General features: G+C 33.0%; 1 protein-coding gene and 1 long non-coding RNA gene across 2 annotated transcripts; one reads left to right on the forward strand and one right to left on the reverse strand.

The window, feature by feature from the left end:
- Positions 1-5,159: 5,159 nt before the first annotated feature.
- Positions 5,160-6,509, reverse strand: LOC141486228 (uncharacterized). The gene is made up of 2 exons (XM_074183958.1): positions 6,182-6,509; positions 5,160-6,121 (listed from the first exon to the last, which is right to left on the reverse strand). The coding sequence occupies exons 1-2, from the start codon at positions 6,274-6,276 to the stop codon at positions 5,743-5,745; spliced, it is 474 nt and encodes a 157-aa protein (XP_074040059.1). The 5' UTR covers positions 6,277-6,509; the 3' UTR covers positions 5,160-5,742.
- Positions 6,510-11,939: 5,430 nt separating this feature from the next.
- On the forward strand, positions 11,940-13,367 carry LOC141486187 (uncharacterized). Its single transcript, XR_012467677.1, has 2 exons — positions 11,940-12,642; positions 13,114-13,367. It is a non-coding gene; the product is annotated as an uncharacterized lncRNA (long non-coding RNA).
- Positions 13,368-20,349: the final 6,982 nt, after the last annotated feature.

Raw genomic sequence — 20,349 nt, forward strand, 5'->3', positions numbered from 1 at the left:
AATCGAGTCAGATATTCAGAAAAATGGCTCAATTGAAGGAATAAATGAACAAATGTCTCAGCAGCAGCAGCAGAATCCTAAAAAACGAAATTTGGAAGAAGAGTTTGAAAATGTTGATAATAAGAAAATAATATCTATATAAATATTAACTGTAATAGGGTGAATCTGTCAGTGTATCGAGTAATTCATAACGAGATGGTTGTCAAAAAATGTAAAAGAAAACAATCTAAAAATGAGAGGAAAAATATCTCTAGGAAGAAAAAAAATGTGAAGAAATGTAGGAATAAAAAGGGGATGTGTTTCATGACAGCGACACGAAAAATAAAAAAACAGATCATCAGTAAAAAACCAAAGACTTTAGGAGAAGCTGTGACGGTAGCTTTGAAATCTGCAAAAAATTGAATATTAAACCAACACGTGTTGTGAGAATACCCAAAACAGGTGGAATACTTCCTTTGATTCCAATTTTTGCTGGGTTGAGTGCACTCGGTGCCCTAACAGGGGGAGCAGCTGGAATTGCCAAAGCTGTAACTGATGCTAAATCTGCAAAAAATCAGTTAGAAGAAGCTCAACGTCATAATGAAACTATGGAATCTATTGCATTAGGGGTAGGATTTTATTTAAGACCTTACAAAACTGGTTTGGGGTTGTTTTTGAATCGTACCACCGTTTGAGAGGGAGAGGCGAAACATGGAAAAAATTCCTCATAATCGTCCGTTATCCAATATCGACTTGATAAAGTATGCAAAGGATTTAAAAATTCCATTCTTCAGATCTGTCTATATGAGAGATAATTTACCGAAAAAATCCAAAAAAAAGAAAGAGGAATAATAAATCTCGATAAACAATCTGGACCTGGGACTCATTGGACTGCCTACCGCAAAAATGGTTCTCATATAATTTATTTTGATAGTTATGGTAATCTGAGACCACCTCTGGAAGCTTTAATATACTTCAATTCAGATGGACCTTGTCTCATTAATTATAATCATACTGTATATCAATCATATAATTCTGTTAATTGCGGACAACTATGTTTGAAATTTCTTTCTCAATAAACATGTATGCAATCAATGTTTTCTCTTCATTCTACAGATAACCTTTAACATGTGTTCATATACGTTCACCTTATCAGGCCGAGATTCGATTCTCTCGTCTAAAATTAATCCTCCTATCATACTGGACGATACAAAGAATTATGTTTTAGGATTGATTGACTTTGTAACATTCAATACAATACCGAATGTGGATGAGACTAATAATATTTTTTATATTGGGTCTACAAAAATTAAGATTCCTCCTGGTTCATATGAAATATCTGATATAGAGAGTGAAATTATGAGGCAATTGAATGAAGTGAAATCGAAAGAAAGTACGAAACAAGAACTCAAAGCGAAAACTTCAAATATCATAACCAAAGAAGAGGAAAATTCTGAGAGTAGTATCGATCTGAAATTGTATGCAAACCGAAATACTTTGAAATATGAAATCATGTCCAATAAACCAATTCATTTAGAAAAACCTAACTCATTGACACCTCTATTAGGATTCGAGAAAAAAAATTACAACCGAATAGAAAACATATATCGGTTTTTCCAATCAATATCTCCAAAGTAAATTTGATTTGTGTTGAATGCAATTCAATAACGAATTCATTCAATAATGACAGTGCCGTACATTTGTTACATATGTTCTACCCCACCGTACCAAGTGGATTTCGAATTATTGAAAAAGTTGCAAATGTTATCTATTTACCAATCAACACTAGACATATCGATGAGGTTTTCCTTAAAATAAATTAACAAGAGGGTAATTTAGTCAATTTCCAACAGGAAACGATAACAGTAAGACTTCATCTCAAAAAGCAGCTCTGATGGTATTTTTATATAATATTACAACTTTTCCAACAACATCAACAACAGCACATAGTATAATTGATAAAGATCCTGGAAAATGTGTCACTATAGGAAGTGCTGTTAAATGGTTAACATCAGAAAATCGACAGTTTCTTCTTTCACTTGGTTTTCGAGTACTTTAAGTGTCAAAGTGTCAAAACGGCTACTTTTTACGAGTTTTGGTGTAACCTCAAAGTCAACATCAGTTCAAGATTCAGACAAATTTTATTATTTTTCAAGTGTTCTTGCGGTGGCAGAAGCAGCAGCAGCAGAAGTAGCAGAAAAACAAAAATACTAGATAGTGGAAAAAGGAGGAAAAAAACGCAAAAATGAGCTTTAATACATTGAATATTGGTGAACCTGTATTGATGGATGATTCTATAACTAATTACGAGATGCATAGTCATCCACCTTATGCAAATACGACATTCAATAATTCTGATGAAATTAGAATTCCTATTATTCAAACTCAAGATATTTATACATTGCCATCCCAAAGTTACCTTTATATCGAAGGACGATTAACTGATGCTGAAAATAAACCTAGTATAACATTAAATTTTGTGAATAATGGTATGGCATTTCTGTTCGATCAGATAAGATATGAGATAGGAGGCACGGTAGTGGACAGGGTGAGGAACCCAGGTATAACATCATCTATTAAAGGATACATCTCTTATACAAGTAGCGAATGTGACAGATATGATAATGCCTGTTGGAATCATTTGGAATATCCAAAAGTATTCGATTCGAATGGATACTTCAATGTCTACATCCCCCTGAAACACCTTTTGGGTTTCTGTGAAGATTTCAAGAAAATAATCGTAAACATTCGCCAAGAATTGGTACTCATTAGAACAAGTAGTGACGTAAATTCTGTAATATCAACAAAGAATAATGAAAAACCTAAAGTTAATTTAACTAAAAGTCTCTGGAGAATTCCTCATGTTCAAGTTTCCGATACAGAAAAATTGCGATTACTCAAGTACATTGAAAAAGGACGTGACTTAGGAATTGCATTCAGGAGCTGGGAACTACACGAATATCCACTTTTACAACAAACAATGACTCATTCTTGGAATGTGAAAGCATCTAATCAATTGGAAAAACCTCGATTCATCATTGTAGCTTTTCAGACTCAGAGGAAAAATCAGATCAAGAAAAATATTAGTCATTTCGATCATTGTAATATTACCAACATCAAACTCCACCTCAACTCAGATGTATACCCTTACGATAATATGAATTTGAACTTCAAGAAAAACCAGTTTGCATTACTTTACGAGCTCTTCGCCCAATTTCAAGAATCCAACTATTATAAAACTTCTGGAGAGCCGTGTCTTACATTGACTAAGTTTCACGATATCGCACCTCTATTTGTTATTGATTGCAGTAGACAAAATGATAGCTTAAAGGTAGGAGTGCAAGATATAAGACTCGACTTCGAAGCCAGTGAAAATATTCCTGCAAATACATCAGCATTTTGTTTGATTTCACACGATCGTTTAGTCAGATACACTCCACTAACAAATTCTGTGAAACAATTCTAGAGTGAGTTATGATGAGTAGTAATAATAGAATAACTTTCGATGAAAAGAAAAATGAAGTTCATTACATATTTGCTTGGAGTTTCGCCTATAGAAATGCAAGAAAAACTTATTGGGAATTTTTTGCCATTGATCGAACACGCTTCCAGCGACGTATTCGGAGCAGTTCAGCTTTTATGGATCCAATTCTAGAAAAATCACATAGACAAAAAATTTTCGACCAAAGATTTCGAGAAGAAGAAGAAGAGCTTGGAAAATTTTAATCTTATTCCTTGTTTTGATAACAGAAAAGTATAAATAGATTCATTGGATTTCTAGTTACTAATAACGTTTTATCTCAAACATGAATACACAACAATATGATCAAATTGACATTGACCAGTATACCAAAAATTTGATCAGAGAACTTTGTCCTGATATGGAAGAGCATAAAGTGTCTTCCGAAGCAAACCGTTTGATTATCAAAGCTTCCAGAATTCTTGAGAAGAGGAGAGCAAAACCACCAAATCAAATATATCGAAACAAAAATCCAAAGGATCCAGGAATTAGAAAATGAGTACCATTGTTTTATGAAAAATGTATGACAGATATAGTGTATGTATTAATAAAATTTCATCAATATTCTTGAGTTTTCTTCTGACTGTCATACCATGAACTTTCAAACTGATGTTAAAAGGGATATTGTTGAAGAACTTCATAAACAAGCCCGAATCAATTTCAATAGACGAAGAGTAATCATTAAGGTTTTCGATGACCTTTTTTAAGATGATTTAGTTGAGATGATACCATATGCTAAAGTGAATAAAGGATATAAATATATTCTAACTGTGATAAACTGTTTTTCGAAGTTTGCTTGGGCACTACCTTTAAAGAATAAGACAGCTAATGCTGTGTCCAAAGCTATGGAAGAAGTTTTACGTAAACAATCACCACAAAATTTACAAACTGATTCAGGTAAAGAATTTTTCAACTCAGAATTTAAGAAGTTGATGGAAAAATATAAAGTTAATGATTATAGTACGTTCAGTGGAAAGAAAGCATCAATAATTGAGAGATTTAATAGAACAATGAAGTCTTGGATGTATAAAGAATTCAATTTTCAGGGTAACTATAAGTGGCTTAATGTATTGAAGCATATTTTGGAAAAATATAACAATTCCACTCATAGAACCATTAAAATGAAACCTGCTGAAGTGAGTAAAAAAGATGAAAATAAATTACTTCACACAGCCTACAATCATATCAAACAAATTGACTCCAATAATAAATTCAAAGTAGGAGATCGTGTACGCATATCTAAATTACGAGGAATTTTCGATAAAAAATATTTTCCAAACTGGTCAACAGAAATTTTCACGATAGCAAAAGTACAATTGACAAATCCTGTAACCTATTTATTGAAAGATGATAAAAAGCAAGATATTTCAGGAGGTTTTTACAAAGAGCAATTACAAAAAGTAAAACATCCTGATATATATCTCGTAGAAAAAGTACTTGAAAGAAAGAATGGAAAAAATTTCGTTAAATGGTTAGGATTCGATGACAAACATAATAGTTGGATAGATAAGAGAAATATTGCGTAATCAGCATTCGTATTATAAATACTGTATGAATCAGTATATTACTTCATTTTTACGGTGTCATTGAGTGTGGTATCATGTTTATCATCGATGTGCAAGGTTTTCAATATGGTAAAGAAAATTTTTCATGTAAAGAAATTGCAATTTTGAATGTTGAAAATGGAGTATGGTACCATCGAATGATTAATTTACCAATAGGCATCAATCAATATATGCCTCATGTGAAAAAACATATGAACTGGTGTACAAATAATCTACATGGATTGTCATGGCAGCATGAGCAAAGTTCAACAACAGTAGCAACCATCAACTACGAACAAATTTCGGAGTTCATCAATAATTGTGTTGGTTTTGATGCTGTTATAAGTGTGAAAGGTTGTGAAAAGAAAAAATGGTTAAGTCAACTCATTCAAAATGAAATTTCCGATTTGTATGAAGAAGGATGTCCTGCAATAGAAAATTTGAAAAGTTTTCTCAAGTCACACCATTGTATGAATCATTTAAATAACAGTTTGAATTGTGCACTAGAAAATGTTTTTTTATTGAAATATTGGTATTCACACTGTAAGAAATAAATTCTGAATTCTTGTTCTTATAGAAAATGAAATATTTACTTTTCACACATTCTTATTATACATGTGATATTTACTACATTGCAGAAATAAAAAAATATGTTTCTCAATTTTGTTTATTTTACTATAATAATTGAAATTTTCACAATCACAAAAAATCTTGGGATTCTTGGAAATAAGTAGGGTGTTGAGAGTTTTCTTCTTCAAAATCTTCGATTATGACAGGAGATAGTGATCGTGTTGGAAGGGGTAGAATTTCTTTTGATGATGATGATGAAGCCTTCAACTTTTTTGGTGGTGGAGGTGATGGAATAGCGTCCACGTCATCATCATCTTGTATATTGAAATTGAACCGTTTCACTGCTGTTTCCAGAAACCCCAATTCCTGTTCATTTTCAGCCATTGCCCGGGTTACTTTCACTGGCAAATTACCAAATTTCTTAGTCAAAGTAACCATCTTCGGACTGTATTTTAAATATACTAAAATACAGTCCTCAGATTTTTTTACGATCTGCTTCACACCATATCTATAACAATATGAAAAATTGTTCAAACACAAGTAATATTATTATTTGAAAATGACTTACCTGAATAATTGTTTAAGCACCACCATTGCCATATTGACGGGCAACATTTTTGTATTTGTAATATTGATAATTAAAGTTGTCGGAATAGTTGACATTTTTGTTGTTGTATCGATTCACTCGTAACTAGAATGATTTTCCAAAGACATAGATCCGTCAATTTATACTGTGAAATTGTGCTGAAAAAAATGAATAACATCGAACGTATGTTGTTCATGCAATGATAAACGAGTGCATTATCATGTATCAAGTACGTGATATAATTTTTCTATTAATAAATATCAATACCGCGTTACCATAACACACGTGTAAAGTTCATGATTTGCGAGTGCATTATCATGTATCAATTACGTGATGTAGTTTTTCCATTAAGAAATTCATTGCCATAAACAGACGTTTAAAGTTCATGATTTACATAATCATATAAAAGATGACCTCTAAATTATGGAAATAGCGCGCATTCAAAAGACAGCGGTTAGAGTCTTTATGAAATTTTACAATTGAAGGTGAACCTTAATAACTATACACCAATAAATGTAGGTATTTCCACATATATTGAAGTACCTAAATTCATTCAAAATAAAAAGGCTGTCCTTAACATTCAAAATAATGATCCGTACTGTTTTCTTTGGTCTATTGTGGCAGTTCTTCATCCATGTGCAACTAATGTCTGTAAAAAATCATCATATCCACATTTTTCTAATATATTGAAATATGAAGGGATTGAATTTCCACTCAAAATTAAAGATATAACAAATTTTGAGAAAATGAATAATATGTCAATAAACGTTTTCGGTATTGAAAAAAAGGAAATCGTTCCTATCCGTTTGAGTAATCTTGAATTTTTAACAACAATTAATTTATTAATACTTCAAACCGAACATGATTTCGATGATGTTGATTCATGTGATGAAGAGGAATTGATGGACTTAGATGAAAATGTGAATAATTTCAAAACTATTTATCATTTTGCTCTAATAAAAGACATGACGCGGTTGTTGTGTGGACAAAGTGGTGACATAAATCACAAAAAGTTTTATTGTACCAAATGTCTCAACCATTTCTATTCACAGGAAGTATTGAACAACCATACACTGTGTCCGTAAAGTATGGAACAAAGTCATTTTTAGCTAAACAGGTCATTTTAAGAAATAATCCTGAAACACGTCGATTTTTGATGTTAATTTATGGTATTTTAAAATAATAATCTAATATACAGGGTGAATTACGTTCGAGTAATGACGTCACCGTCATTTTTTTTAAATGGAACACCCCCATTTTGTCTCAATTTTCGGATTACTCTAGCTGAGCTGATTCCAAAAATGTATCACATGTTGATTCCAATTGGTACAGGGTGGACAAAAATACAGTAGTTGTGTGTGCGCTAATAAAGTAACGCGTAACATTCTTTATTAGGTAAATCAACAATATTATCAAAAATACTTATGTCTAGCGGCAATTGGTTTAAATGTAACACCCCGTAGTTTGCTACATGTTTAGAGTAATAAAAATGAGCTGTTTCCAAACATGTTTGGTACTTGTGGTCTAGCAGACAGAATATGAAAGAAATTATTTCTTATCTACATTTATAAAAAACATAGTCGTCTAGTTTTTTGTGAAATATCATTATTTGTTTAGTAATTTATTGATGTTCAGTGACAGTTTAGTACTACAATATTTTTGGTATTCGTGAATATTCGAATGATTGCTTAGATTTAATTGGAAGTAGAAATGGAGTTAAGTGTAAAACAAAGAATTGAAATACTTATGATGATTGGGTATGGAGACAGATCGCGAACTCAGATGGAAGTGTGCAATTTGTTTAATGATAAATATCCAGAAAGACCTATAACGCGTTCAACAGTCAGTAAGCTGAAAACGAAATTTCGAAAAACTGGTGCGGTTGCAAATGTACGCAAATCAGGTCGTCCCCCTGCAAATGCTGATACAGCATTAGATGTTTTACTGAGTTTTGAAGAAGATGCGCACAATTCTGTTCGTAAAGTTAGTCGCGAAATCGGTGTTGGCAAAAAACGGTACAAAAACTATTGAAGCTTGAAAAATGGCATCCTTATAAAATCAAACTTGTGCAAGAATTAAACGAAGATGATCCCGATTGACGACTCCAATTTTGCGAAGAAATGATGGATAAATGTCACCGAGACCCTCTCTTGTAACAAAACGTTATTTTTTCTGATGAGTCCACTTTCACGTTAAATGGTGAGGTTAACCGTCAGAATTGTAGATACTGGGCAAAAGAAAACCCCTACTGGATGCGTGAGCATCATACACAATACCCTCAAAAGGTAAATGTATGGGCTGGAATTGTACGAAATTGAATCATTGGACCCTACTTTATCGAAGGTAATTTAAAGGAGGCAAAGTACCTTGAGTTTTTAAGGGAGTATCTCGTACCTACTTTACGTAATTTATTTCCCAGCAGACGTAATCCTGGAGGTTTTGATGAAAGTTTATGGTTTCAACAGGATGGTGCACCTCCACATTATGCTGTAGATGTTAGAAGGTACGTAGATGAAATTTTTCCGAACAGGTGGATTGGTAGACGTGGACCCACTGAATGGCCAGCGAGGTCACCAGATTTAAATCCTTTGGATTATTTTCTGTGGGGCCTTCTGAAGAATGTTATTTATAAAAAGAAACCAGCAAATATTGAAGATGTACAAGTGAAAATTCGAACAGAAATAAACAATATTACGCAAGAAACCATACACAAGGTTCAATAAGAATTTGTACACCGTTTGGGTTACTGTCAAATACAGCAAGGGCTGCAGTTCGAACATTCAATATAAAGTCATGTATTCCAGCATATTCTGTCCGCTAGACAATAAGTATTTTTGATAATATTGTTAATTTACCTAATAAAGAATGTTACGCGTTACTTTGTTACAACACACAACTACTGTATTTTTGTCCACCCTGTACCAATTGGAATCAACATGTGATACATTTTTGGAATCAGCTCAGCTAGAGTAATCCGAAAATTGAGACAAAATGGGGGTGTTCCATTTAAAAAAAATGACGGTGACGTCATTACTCGAAGGTAATTCACCCTGTATATTAGATTATTATTTTAAAATACGGTAAATTAACATCAAAAATCGACGTGTTTCAGGATTATTTCTTTAAATGACCTGTTTAGCTAAAAATCAATTTGTTCCATACTTTACGGACACAGTGTATATTCACCGGTAGAAAAATGAATAAAACCAAAATAACTCTACCATCTGAAAAAAAAAATTTATCTTTCACAGACTTCAAAAATAAAGAACCCGTACCGTTTGTGATTTATTCAGACATTGAAAGCATTTTGGAAAAATATGAGGATGTGAAACCTAGTAAGAAAATTCGAATATTTCAAAAACATATTCCATGTAGTGTAGCATTTTACTTATTGTGTACTTTCGACAATTCAAAATAAAAATTCGAATTATATACTGGTAACGATTGTATCAGCTGGTTCGTCAAACGTTTACAACAGCTAGCTTTCGAATTAAATCCAGTATTTTTCAATGTGGTTCCAATGATTCCGCTATCACCTCAACAAAAACACGATTTCGATTCAGCCACTAACTGTCATATTTGTCTAAAACCATTCACAGAGGATCAGATCAAGGTTTAAGGACCATTGTCATATATCTGGAAAATTTCGTGGAGCAGCCCATTCCACCCCTTGCAACATTAACTATCAGAATGATAATATGATACCTGTTGTTTTTTCATAATTTATCTGGTTACGATAGCCATTTCATTATTAGAGCTTTACCGAAAGAGGTTTCTGGTGCTGTCAGATTGTTACCAGTAAATAAAGAAAAATATATATCATTTAGTAAACAAATTGACAATACAAGTATAACATACCGATTCCTAGACTCTTTTCGTTTCATGGCAAGTAGTCTAGATAAATTGAGTTCATATTTAAATCATTCAGAAAAGGTAATCACAAAAAGTTTCTGTAAAAATCAAGAGGAATTTAAACTTTTATCTAAGAAAGGTATATTTCCATATGATTATTTTGATAGTTGGGATAAAATGAACATTGACAAATTACCACCGATCGAATGCTTTTTCAATAAATTGAGAAAGTGTGGTGTAACAGAAGATGAGTATTCACACGCTGTTAAAGTATGGGATACTTTTGAAATTCAAAATTCACAACAATATATGGAGTTATATTTGAAAACAGATGTATTACTTTTGGCTGACGTTTTTGAAAAATTTCGAAAAGTATGTATGAAAACATACGATTTGGAATGTTTGAAATATTACACTGCACCAGGTCTAGCTTATGCAAGTTGTTTAAACATTTCAAAGGTTACTTTGGAATTATTAGATGATGTAGATGAGCTAATGTTTATTGAAAGGGGTATAAGAGGAGGAATATCTCAATGTAGCAATAGATATGGTAAAGCTAATAATATTTACATGAAAAACGAGTTAACCCTGATCAACCCTCATCATATCTCATGTACTACGATGTTAATAACTTGTATGGTACAGCATTATCAGAATATATCAGAAATAATCAGAATTATCAGAATGGAAAAATAATACTGATTTCTATTCTGAAGATATATTTAATACACCTAATGATTCTGAATATGGTTACATATTAGAAGTTGACTTAGATTATCCTGTAGAACTTCAAAATGTTCATAAAGATCTTCCATTATGTCCTCAAAAAATGATTCCACCCTTATCATCATCAAAAAATCCAAAATTGTTAACAACACTTTTCGATAAAAAAATTATGTTATCCATTATAGAAATTTGAAACAGGCAGTCAGTTTAGGTCTCAAAATCAGCAGAGTTCATGAAATTTTGAAATTTAAACAAATACCATGGTTAAAAACTTATATTGATTTGAATACGATGTTAAGACAAAACAGTAAAAATGAATTTGAGAAAATTTTTTATAAGGTAATGAACAATAGTATCTTTGGGAAAACAATAGAAAACTGTCGTAAATATAAAGATATTAAATTATGTACTAAGTGGGAGGGTAGATACGGAGCAAAAAGTCACATATCAAAACCGAATTTTCATAGTTTGACCATTTTTGATGATGATATGGTAATCATTGAAATGAAAAGAGTCAATATAGAACTGAATAAACCCAATTATGTGGGTTTCAGTGTTTTGGAAATTTCAAAAATTATTTTATATGACTTTCATTATAATTATATCAAACCTAAATTCAATGAAAATGCGAAATTGTTGTATACAGATACTGATTCATTGATTTACCACTTTTTCACCGATGACATTTTTGCACATATCAAAGAGGACAATTCGGAATTCCATTGGTAAATAAAAAAGTTTTAGGTTTGATGAAAGACGAAAACAATGGAAGAATTATGAAAGAGTTCATTGGCTTAAAGTCGGAAATGTATGCGATAAAAGTAGAACATGGAGAGAATGACGGGGAAAATTTGATAATTAAAATAGATAAAGGTGTCACCAGAGCCTCTCTCAAAACAATAAATTTTCAAAATTACTACGATTGTCTATTCGGAAATGAACATTTTGAAGTAACGGAAAATCTGATTCGTAGTAAAAAACATGAGGTATATACAATAAATCAAAGAAAAGTTGCATTAACTCCTTTCGATGACAAACGAATTGTAAATTATTTATCAAGTGATACATTGCCTTGGGGTTTCAAAATTTAATCCACACTTGTAATATTCATTTTTACAATTGATTAACTTACAACTTATATTTTAACACAATGGAAAAAAACGTTTCTATCTTGAGTTCTTTTTCCGATTGATTTGTGATTTTACAGAGCAATATGAACAAAGCAATCCAGGAAAATATTATTAGTAGCACTAATGGAAACGAACTTCCTCAAGTCAATGGTCCTTCAAAGTATCGGTGTAATGACAGGAGATGTTTGAGAGTTTATGAAAGTTTTTCATCAGAATATAACTTTTGCCCACCCTGTCATCAACGTCGGGATTCTGGGTCCTATAGACAAAGAATAAGGAACGAGAGGGATTCGAGAAGTCAGTTGAGGAGACAACAACTGACAGCATAACCATCATAACCGCTTCAACTGTTCATTATTCATTCAACAACCACATGAGGAATTTAATTTTTTGACCTCCAACATTGCACACTTTCTGTTTCAGTGAAAATCAAAAGATGAATTTTAGCGATTTATTCGAGGACACTTTATTGAAAGCATGTGAAGATATGGAAAAAACTTTACTACAACTCTGTAAAGAGAAAAAAGAAAAAAAATATAAACCTTAAAACGAAAGAATCCATTAAAAACGTATTATTTTGCAAACTGTGTGATACTCCAAAAGACAATAAGGAAGTATCGAAAAGAAGTACAAGACAGTATTGTGAAAATTGCAAAAAGAAAACCGTTTTTGAATTATAATCACCGAAGCATCTGAGAATTGATAAACGTTATGCAGACAATCGTGGAGTCATTCGTAAGTAACCAATAGCATCATTAACATCATTATGCCTGTACCAGTGAAATATAAGTGTACTAAATGTGGGGGAGAAACAAATTATCCGAATATATTATGTTTAGAATGTATAGTTGAACAGATTTCACGTGACGTATATGGTATAAAACATCCCTAATACAACTGTTACGTGTAGTAGTAATCGAGTTGCTTTCAAAGAAACACACACACACGCACAACGATAAAAATATGTATTTGTTGTACATTATTCTTCTACTTTCACAAATTTGCAACATCCTAACTTCAAAGTTATTTATATCAATACACCATACAAGTTGGAAAAATGGTAGCTTTTTATTAATGGAAGTACATCTAGATACGATTATTTTGAATGAATATCCAGCTTTCTACTCTGAAAAATCAATACCGTTATGTAAGATAAACGAACAATATTCCTCAAACATTTTTGTAATTATTCTTCCATTTTTTCAGATTCTACGGTAACATGTAAGGACAAAGGAAAAAAGTATAGGTGCGGATACGTTATTGGATCACACGAAAACTTTCATCCCATTGTTCCATTCAAAAGCCGATTAATGTGCGGACATCATAGCATTGAACAATTTCATAAACCATCCATAACTTACAGAGGTTTCTGGTGGACAACTGTAAAAGATTTTTATGAATATGCAAATATTAATCTCAAAAAATATTTAGCTCTACCAGAAATTTGTTATGTATACTTATTGTCGTCTAAAAAAGATGAATTTTTGAAAATAACCCATACATTGTGAATACCTACTAATTAATAAACGTTAATAAATTACGTATTTCCTTTTTCACAATATTCATGTTCAATCATACATATGACCCTTAAGGTCAGCTAATCTGGTTAATTATCAGTGAAACACCAAATATTCCAACGAAATGCAACAAAGTATTCAAGTTTAATTATACATGTGACCTTAATGTCAGTTAATCTGGTTTTCTATCAGTAAAATAACAAATATTTCAACAAAATGCAACGAAAATATCCTAATTAAGTGCAACAAAGTATTCATGTTTACTTATACATATGACCTTAAGGTCAGCTAATCTGGTTTTTTATCAGTAAAATAGCAAATATTTCAACGAAATGCAACGAAAATATCCTAATTAAGTGCAACAAAGTATTCATGTTTACTTATACATATGACCTTAAGGTCAGCTAATCTGGTTTATTATCAGGCAAACAACAAGTATTCCAACGAAATGCAACGAAAATATCCTAATTAACTGCAACAAAGTTGTCTCAAGGTCAACTGGCGCACCGACAAAGTCATCGAATAAAACACATTGGCGTACGCCTGGGTACATGCTTTAACGAAAAGGGGTCGCCTGATGAGGGTTTCCGAACTGGGGTTGCCCGAAAAGGGTTGGCCGAAGAGGGTTGGCCGAAGACGATTCACTGAGCCAAAAGGTCTCTAATACGACACGGCTAATCTACACCAGCCGAGGCCTCTTCTTACAACACCCTCTGGTCATTGACCATCTCTTACAACCCTCTGGTCATTGACGATCTACAAGAACAAGGGTTGCTCAAGAACACATTGTCAACACCATTGTTCTTCGCCAACAAGGCCTTTTTGACACACTTCTTCATCCCAAACAACCGCACCCCTTACGCTATCGATGGACAGCTCGATGGCATGGTTACCATTGTATCTAGAACCACGTTAGCTATACTACTTATTTTATTAGTACGATTGGAAACGCTTGTACAAGCGAGTTAACACATTCGAATACGAGACTCGAGTCAGTTGGACTCGGGTTAGCGAGTACGAATCGATGCTTCCTAACTCGAGTACCGGAATCGAATCTGGCGTACTCGAATCAAAATAAATTGGTATTCGAGTAGGCGAGTTCTAAAGCAGGAATCGAGTCTGACTTGAATAAAACCGCTAACACATCGGCACATCACTAACTTTTTCCCTACATTTTTTCAGCTATCAAATTCAAACAATCGAAATGCAAGAAAGTTTTGCAACTCTTGCCAAAATCACCATAAGTTAAGCTATCATTTGAAAAAATATATTTTGTTATTTCAAGATAAGGTAATCAGAAACTGTTTTTTTCATTTTTATACCCGCGTAAGTCTCAAAGCACGTATCTAGTTGGTTACTGAGCAATGAAACTACTATAAAGAACTAGTTTGGCATACTAATTTACTGAGCTTCCTCTTCCTCTTGAAGGTGTCGAGGTGGTAAAATAGCAGTTTGGTGTTGTGAAAAATTTTCAGTAATGTAGTGAAATGTTTGAATATGATTGTTTTCATTCTATGATACTCCCAAATTTTCGAACGATTCTGCTGCATTGCGAATGGGTTCAATATACTCCTATTTTTGTAATCTTATGGTTGGTATTTGTGCTCAGGGTTGGTTCTGGTAATCAGGTACTCTAATGACACAGGAGGGGGTTGTACAAGCATATATAAGATATTCCAGGAACATGGACCCAGTTGTAAAAGTGTTTTGATTGTGTTCAACTGATAGTGTCAGTGTTCTTACCACTACTATTATATTCCTACGATTCGTTAGTTGGAATCATGGCAGAAGTAATCATCAAGGTGATTAAGTTTCCTTAGTGTGCTCTTATGAGGAGAACAACAGCCTCATCATGCTGTTGTTCATCACAATCATCATGGATTGTGAAATTTTGATTCGTCTTCCACCAGCGCAGTAACTGGACTTACATAAAATTTATATATTTGCATGTAAAATTGTTCGACTATGAAAAAATAAAGTATTTCAAAGAAAGAAAAAGTGTTGTTCGAACTTTATGTTTTTACTGAATCAGAAACGTATATTTTTTTGCTTTCGACACATGCTAACAACTTTAATTTTTTGTAATTTTGAAATGTTTCAAAGCTTACGTATTCAAAATCACTTCATTGTGAGATATTCACCTAACAGATTCTCAAAACGAAACACGTGTTTCGCCATACAATGGCTTCTTAGGGCGTGTGTAAATTCTTTACAGAATTTTGATTCGTCTTCCACCAGCGCAGTAACTGGACTTACATAAAATTTATATATTTGCATGTAAAATTGTTCGACTATGAAAAAATAAAATAATTCAAAGAAAGAAAAAGTGTTGTACGAACTTTATGTTTTTACCGAATCAGAAACGTATATTTTTTCGCTTTTAACACATGCTAACAACTTTGATTTTTGTAAATTTCAAATGTTTCAAAGTTTATGTATTCAAAATCACTTCAGTGTGAGATATTCACCTAACAGATTCTCAAAACGAAACACGTGTTTCGCCATAAGATGGCTTCTTAGGGCGTTTATAAATTCTTTACAGTATTTGAATTAAAAAAGTTTCAAAACACAGTTTCCGTGTCAAAGTTGTGTTGTGGGTATTAAACAGTTATTTATTCGGATTAGAAATGATCCACAGTTTCCGCTGTCAGTTGTTGACAGTTAATCTGTAGATTATCAGAAAGCTTTCGTGAGACTTCGTTTATAATGTGCGACCACAGTCTTCGTGGGATTGTCCCATTGCACAAACAATTACTCATACATCAATCTGATGCATCAAGTACTAGTTGAGAGAAGCTTTGGCTTTCTACTTCTTCATATTTATAAAAAAAATATGAATCTCATCGATAAGCTATGGAGTTTTAAAATTATTGGATGCGTTCTCAAAATACGAAAAGAAGTTTAAAGATTGTTCAATTTTAAAAATGGTTAGATAAGTGCATTATGAATAAAAAAAAACAACTGTAAATTGTTATTGATTTTTTATATCGACAAATGAAATTAATCGGATATTTTTTTCTTATTCTATTCGTACAGTAGGAGATTTGAGCCGGTTCTAAGCCTCCCCCCACAACTATGACGTAATAATTGCTTTTTCTTGTTGTTGTTTAGTGAAGTCAAGGCAATGTGACCTTGAAGTGTCTGGTGATTTTTTTTTCATATGAGACTGTGTGTGTGTGTGTGGGAATGTACGGTACAGGGTTTCATCATGTGCTTGTCTATGTACAAACATACTTCGAAGATCCTCCAAGTAATGAATGTTCCATCAAGTTAGTAGTGGTGTGACGACACAGCAGCAACCGTTCATCGGTAAGAGAGCAAGATATTCACTCCACGACGTGTGGCTGAGTAATGCGTATTCATCGGTCTGCCCTCACCTCTCTCGATTTAGAGAAGGCTGTGACGTAACGCATCGCTCTACCCCAGCAGCAACCGTTCAACGGTAGGAGAGCTAGATGTGCACTCCAAGGCGGGTGGTTGAGTAATGCGTATCCATCGATGTGCTCTTACCTCCCTCGATGTGGTGATGGCAGTGACGTAAAGCATGACTCTACCCACACTCCCGATGGTGATGCGCAGGCGGCGAGGACTGTGCTATTCAAGAAGCGGGCGAGTATTGGTTATGTCAGTTTTCATCGAGTGAGTTAGTGAGAACATATCATAGAAAATGTATTCTTGTGAATGCGGTAAATCTTTTACTCGTAGTGACAACCTTCGTCGTCATCAGCTCCAGAGTTGCCAAGGAGGTCCATCAGTGAAACAAGTGAGATTAGATGACGCTGCAACACCTATGTACACATGTAATTGTTGTAATGTGACGATTCCATTGATTCAAGTGAATTCTCCCAATAGAAGTCTGCAACATAAGAATAATGCATGTGTACAATTCAGTGATGGTCTTGAAATTATAAATAGTGCTTTCAAGCGTTGGATTGCTACATACAGGGTGCAGATTTCCATTGTTTCCACCGATTACATGTTATTCTTTAACGAAATCAGGCAGAAAGTTATTGAATTATTGGAATCAGCTATCAGGGTTCTCAAAATCATCAAAGTGAATATGAAAGTATTTGGGAGTTATATTCTGCAAACGCAAGAACTGAAGGGAACCAAATCATTTAACTCTCAGAATAGAACAGTTGACCAATCTACTGATTTGAATTCCTTATTTGATGGATTTCGAAATGAAATTATCGCTTAAACAACAGAATTCAGGAACGTGATTCAGGTAAGCATTTCTATCAAGTTATTGGATGTATCAGTAATTTTGATTTGTATTTGAGGTTGGACTTGTGAAAAAATCATGTTTCTGGAGGTGAACATCAATAAATACAGCCCGCTGAGTGGATGTTCATATTTGAAGCTACCTGAATATATAGAGCGTTGGAAGGCCGTGGTTAATGTCCGTAATGAAGATCAGCATTGTTTTGCATGGGCTATCACATCAGCACTACATGCTGCAATCGATAGAACGTCAGAAGTTTCATCATATCCACATTTCAATACTGTCATAGATGTAACAGATATGAATTTTCGGTAAATTTGGAGGATATTGTGAAATTTGAGGACAAGAATGATATTTCAGTTAATGTGTACGGTTTAGAAAGTAAATTCGAAAGGGGTAAAATAGTGTATGAATTAATTGGACCATTACGTTACTCTCAGAGAAGACTTAGGAGACATGTCAATTTGTTACTTATCACAGATGATTTCGGTAATAGTCATTATTGTTGGATCAAAAATCTTTCAAGATAAGTTTCAAGCCAATTATCAGCTCATGAACATAAGAAATATTTTTGTGATGGATGTTTATTATATTTTTCCAATGAGCAATTACTATTGCGTTATAAGATAAATGATTGTAATCACTTGAGTACTACAACACCATCAACCAATTCAAAGTCAAGTAAAGATAAAGTGGATGTCATCCCACAAACTAATGAGAAATATATCTCTCTCACAAAACATCTCTATACACATTCCTATACGGAATAAAGATGGTAGGGTGAAGAAAAATTATTTGAAAATGAGATTCATTGATAGTTTCAGATTCATGCCTAGTTCTTTGGAGAATTTAGGAGCCAATTTAACATCTGATCAGTGTATCGAGATGCGCAAACATTTCCCACAAATTGAAAATTTCAATTTAATGAGAAAGAAAGGTGTATTTCCCTATAATTTTGTTGATGACATCGACAAACTGAATCATCCAAGACTTCCAACCAAAATTCAATTTTTATGATAAACTCAATTGTGAACATATATCAGATAATGATTATGGGAGAGCTCAACTTGTTTGGAATTTGTTCGAATGTCAGAATTTGGGTGAATATTCTGATTTATATTTAAAGTCAGATGTGTAACTATTATGTGACATTTTTAAAACTTTAGAAATATATCTGTTGATAAATATAAATTGGATCCGGCACATTACTTCACCGCACCAGGATTATCATGGGATGCCATGTTGAAATATACTAAATATTGAATTAGAATTACTAACTGACATTGATATAGTTCACTTCTTTCAGAAAGGTATTCGCGGTGGAATCAGTCAATGTAGTGAAAGGAAACATAAAGCAAACAATACAATTTCACCGAATTATAATCCAAATGAACCATATCAAATTCAAAAGTTCCCAAATTAATTCCAAATTTAAACGATAAAAGAAAATATATTGTTCACTATAGAAACTTACAGCAAGCTGTCAATCATGGCTTGTTAGTGATGAACACACATATAGTATTGAGGTTCAAGCATTCATGTTGGATGAAGCCCTATATAGATTTGAATACTGAAATGCGTAATCGGTCTAGGGTATTTTGGGGTAGTTATTGGCCCTTTAAGGTCTGTCATTTTTGTAAATATGAACAGAAGTCATATTTGATCATAAACGCAATTCACTATGTTTTGATTTATAGAGTAAACTTTGAACTTCTCCTTAAAAACATTTGGATCATTCTGATAATAAACAAAAACATATTTTGAACGTCCCAAAATGAAAATATTCGAATCCACAGTAATTGGCCGCTATACTACAGAGATTGGCCATGTGATATTGTAGTTATTGGCCCATAATTACCAATTTTTTTGGAACTCTAAAACATAAGTGAGTGAATATCAAAGTGCTAATAAATATATAGTTGAGTCATTAATTCTGGATTTCATTAGATTAGATAAGATTTATACAATTTGTTGTTTTCAAACACGTTTGGCAATGGAAAATTGCAGAATTTGATTGATGTAAGTTGTGTCTTTTCATACATTGAATATGGTAAGATCTGGCAATTCCTGGCACTTGATTCCAAAATAATTTGTGAAAGATTATTTGCGCAAATATAGCTTGTCCAACAGATTATCTTGATATTAAGCTCCTCCGATATCCCAACTTCTTTTATCAGATTTTTCAAAGGGTATTCTTCATTGGGGTTGAAAATAACTTCGGAAATGATATTTATGGAATTAGAATTTTTCAGTGTGAACGACTGTGTGTTTTGATTGAGTTTTTGATTTGATTGTGTCCTGGACTCGTTTTGAAACAAGTTTTTTGTAACACGCTGCATGCTTTGCGATACTTCTGCATTTTCCATTTTCGATACACATTCAACAATGTTCTTTTTGTTCGATTTTTCATTTTACTTTCTTACAGGTTTCTTTTTTTTTTCTCTATCGTCTTTTCTTTCTTCAATATCTTTTGTACCTGTCTTTTCCATTTCTCTTCCATTCAAAATATTCCCGGTCTAGATCTTCAAGATTAGGCTCTGTCGGTACCGATGGTTCATCATTTGTATATTATTTTGTCCTAACTCCAGTTGGTTTTCAATGGTAGTTAAATTAAATTCGTCTTGATATTCAGTTGGATCCAATTCGTTACTTTCTCCCTACTTGTGTTTTTCTCTGGTTCTTTCCGCACAGTATGAAATT

Source organism: Leptinotarsa decemlineata, unplaced genomic scaffold, assembly GCF_025532065.1.
Source record: "Leptinotarsa decemlineata unplaced genomic scaffold, Ldec_3_MD MMD2_tig00026347_RagTag_RagTag, whole genome shotgun sequence".
NCBI classification, from domain to species: domain Eukaryota; kingdom Metazoa; phylum Arthropoda; class Insecta; order Coleoptera; family Chrysomelidae; genus Leptinotarsa; species Leptinotarsa decemlineata.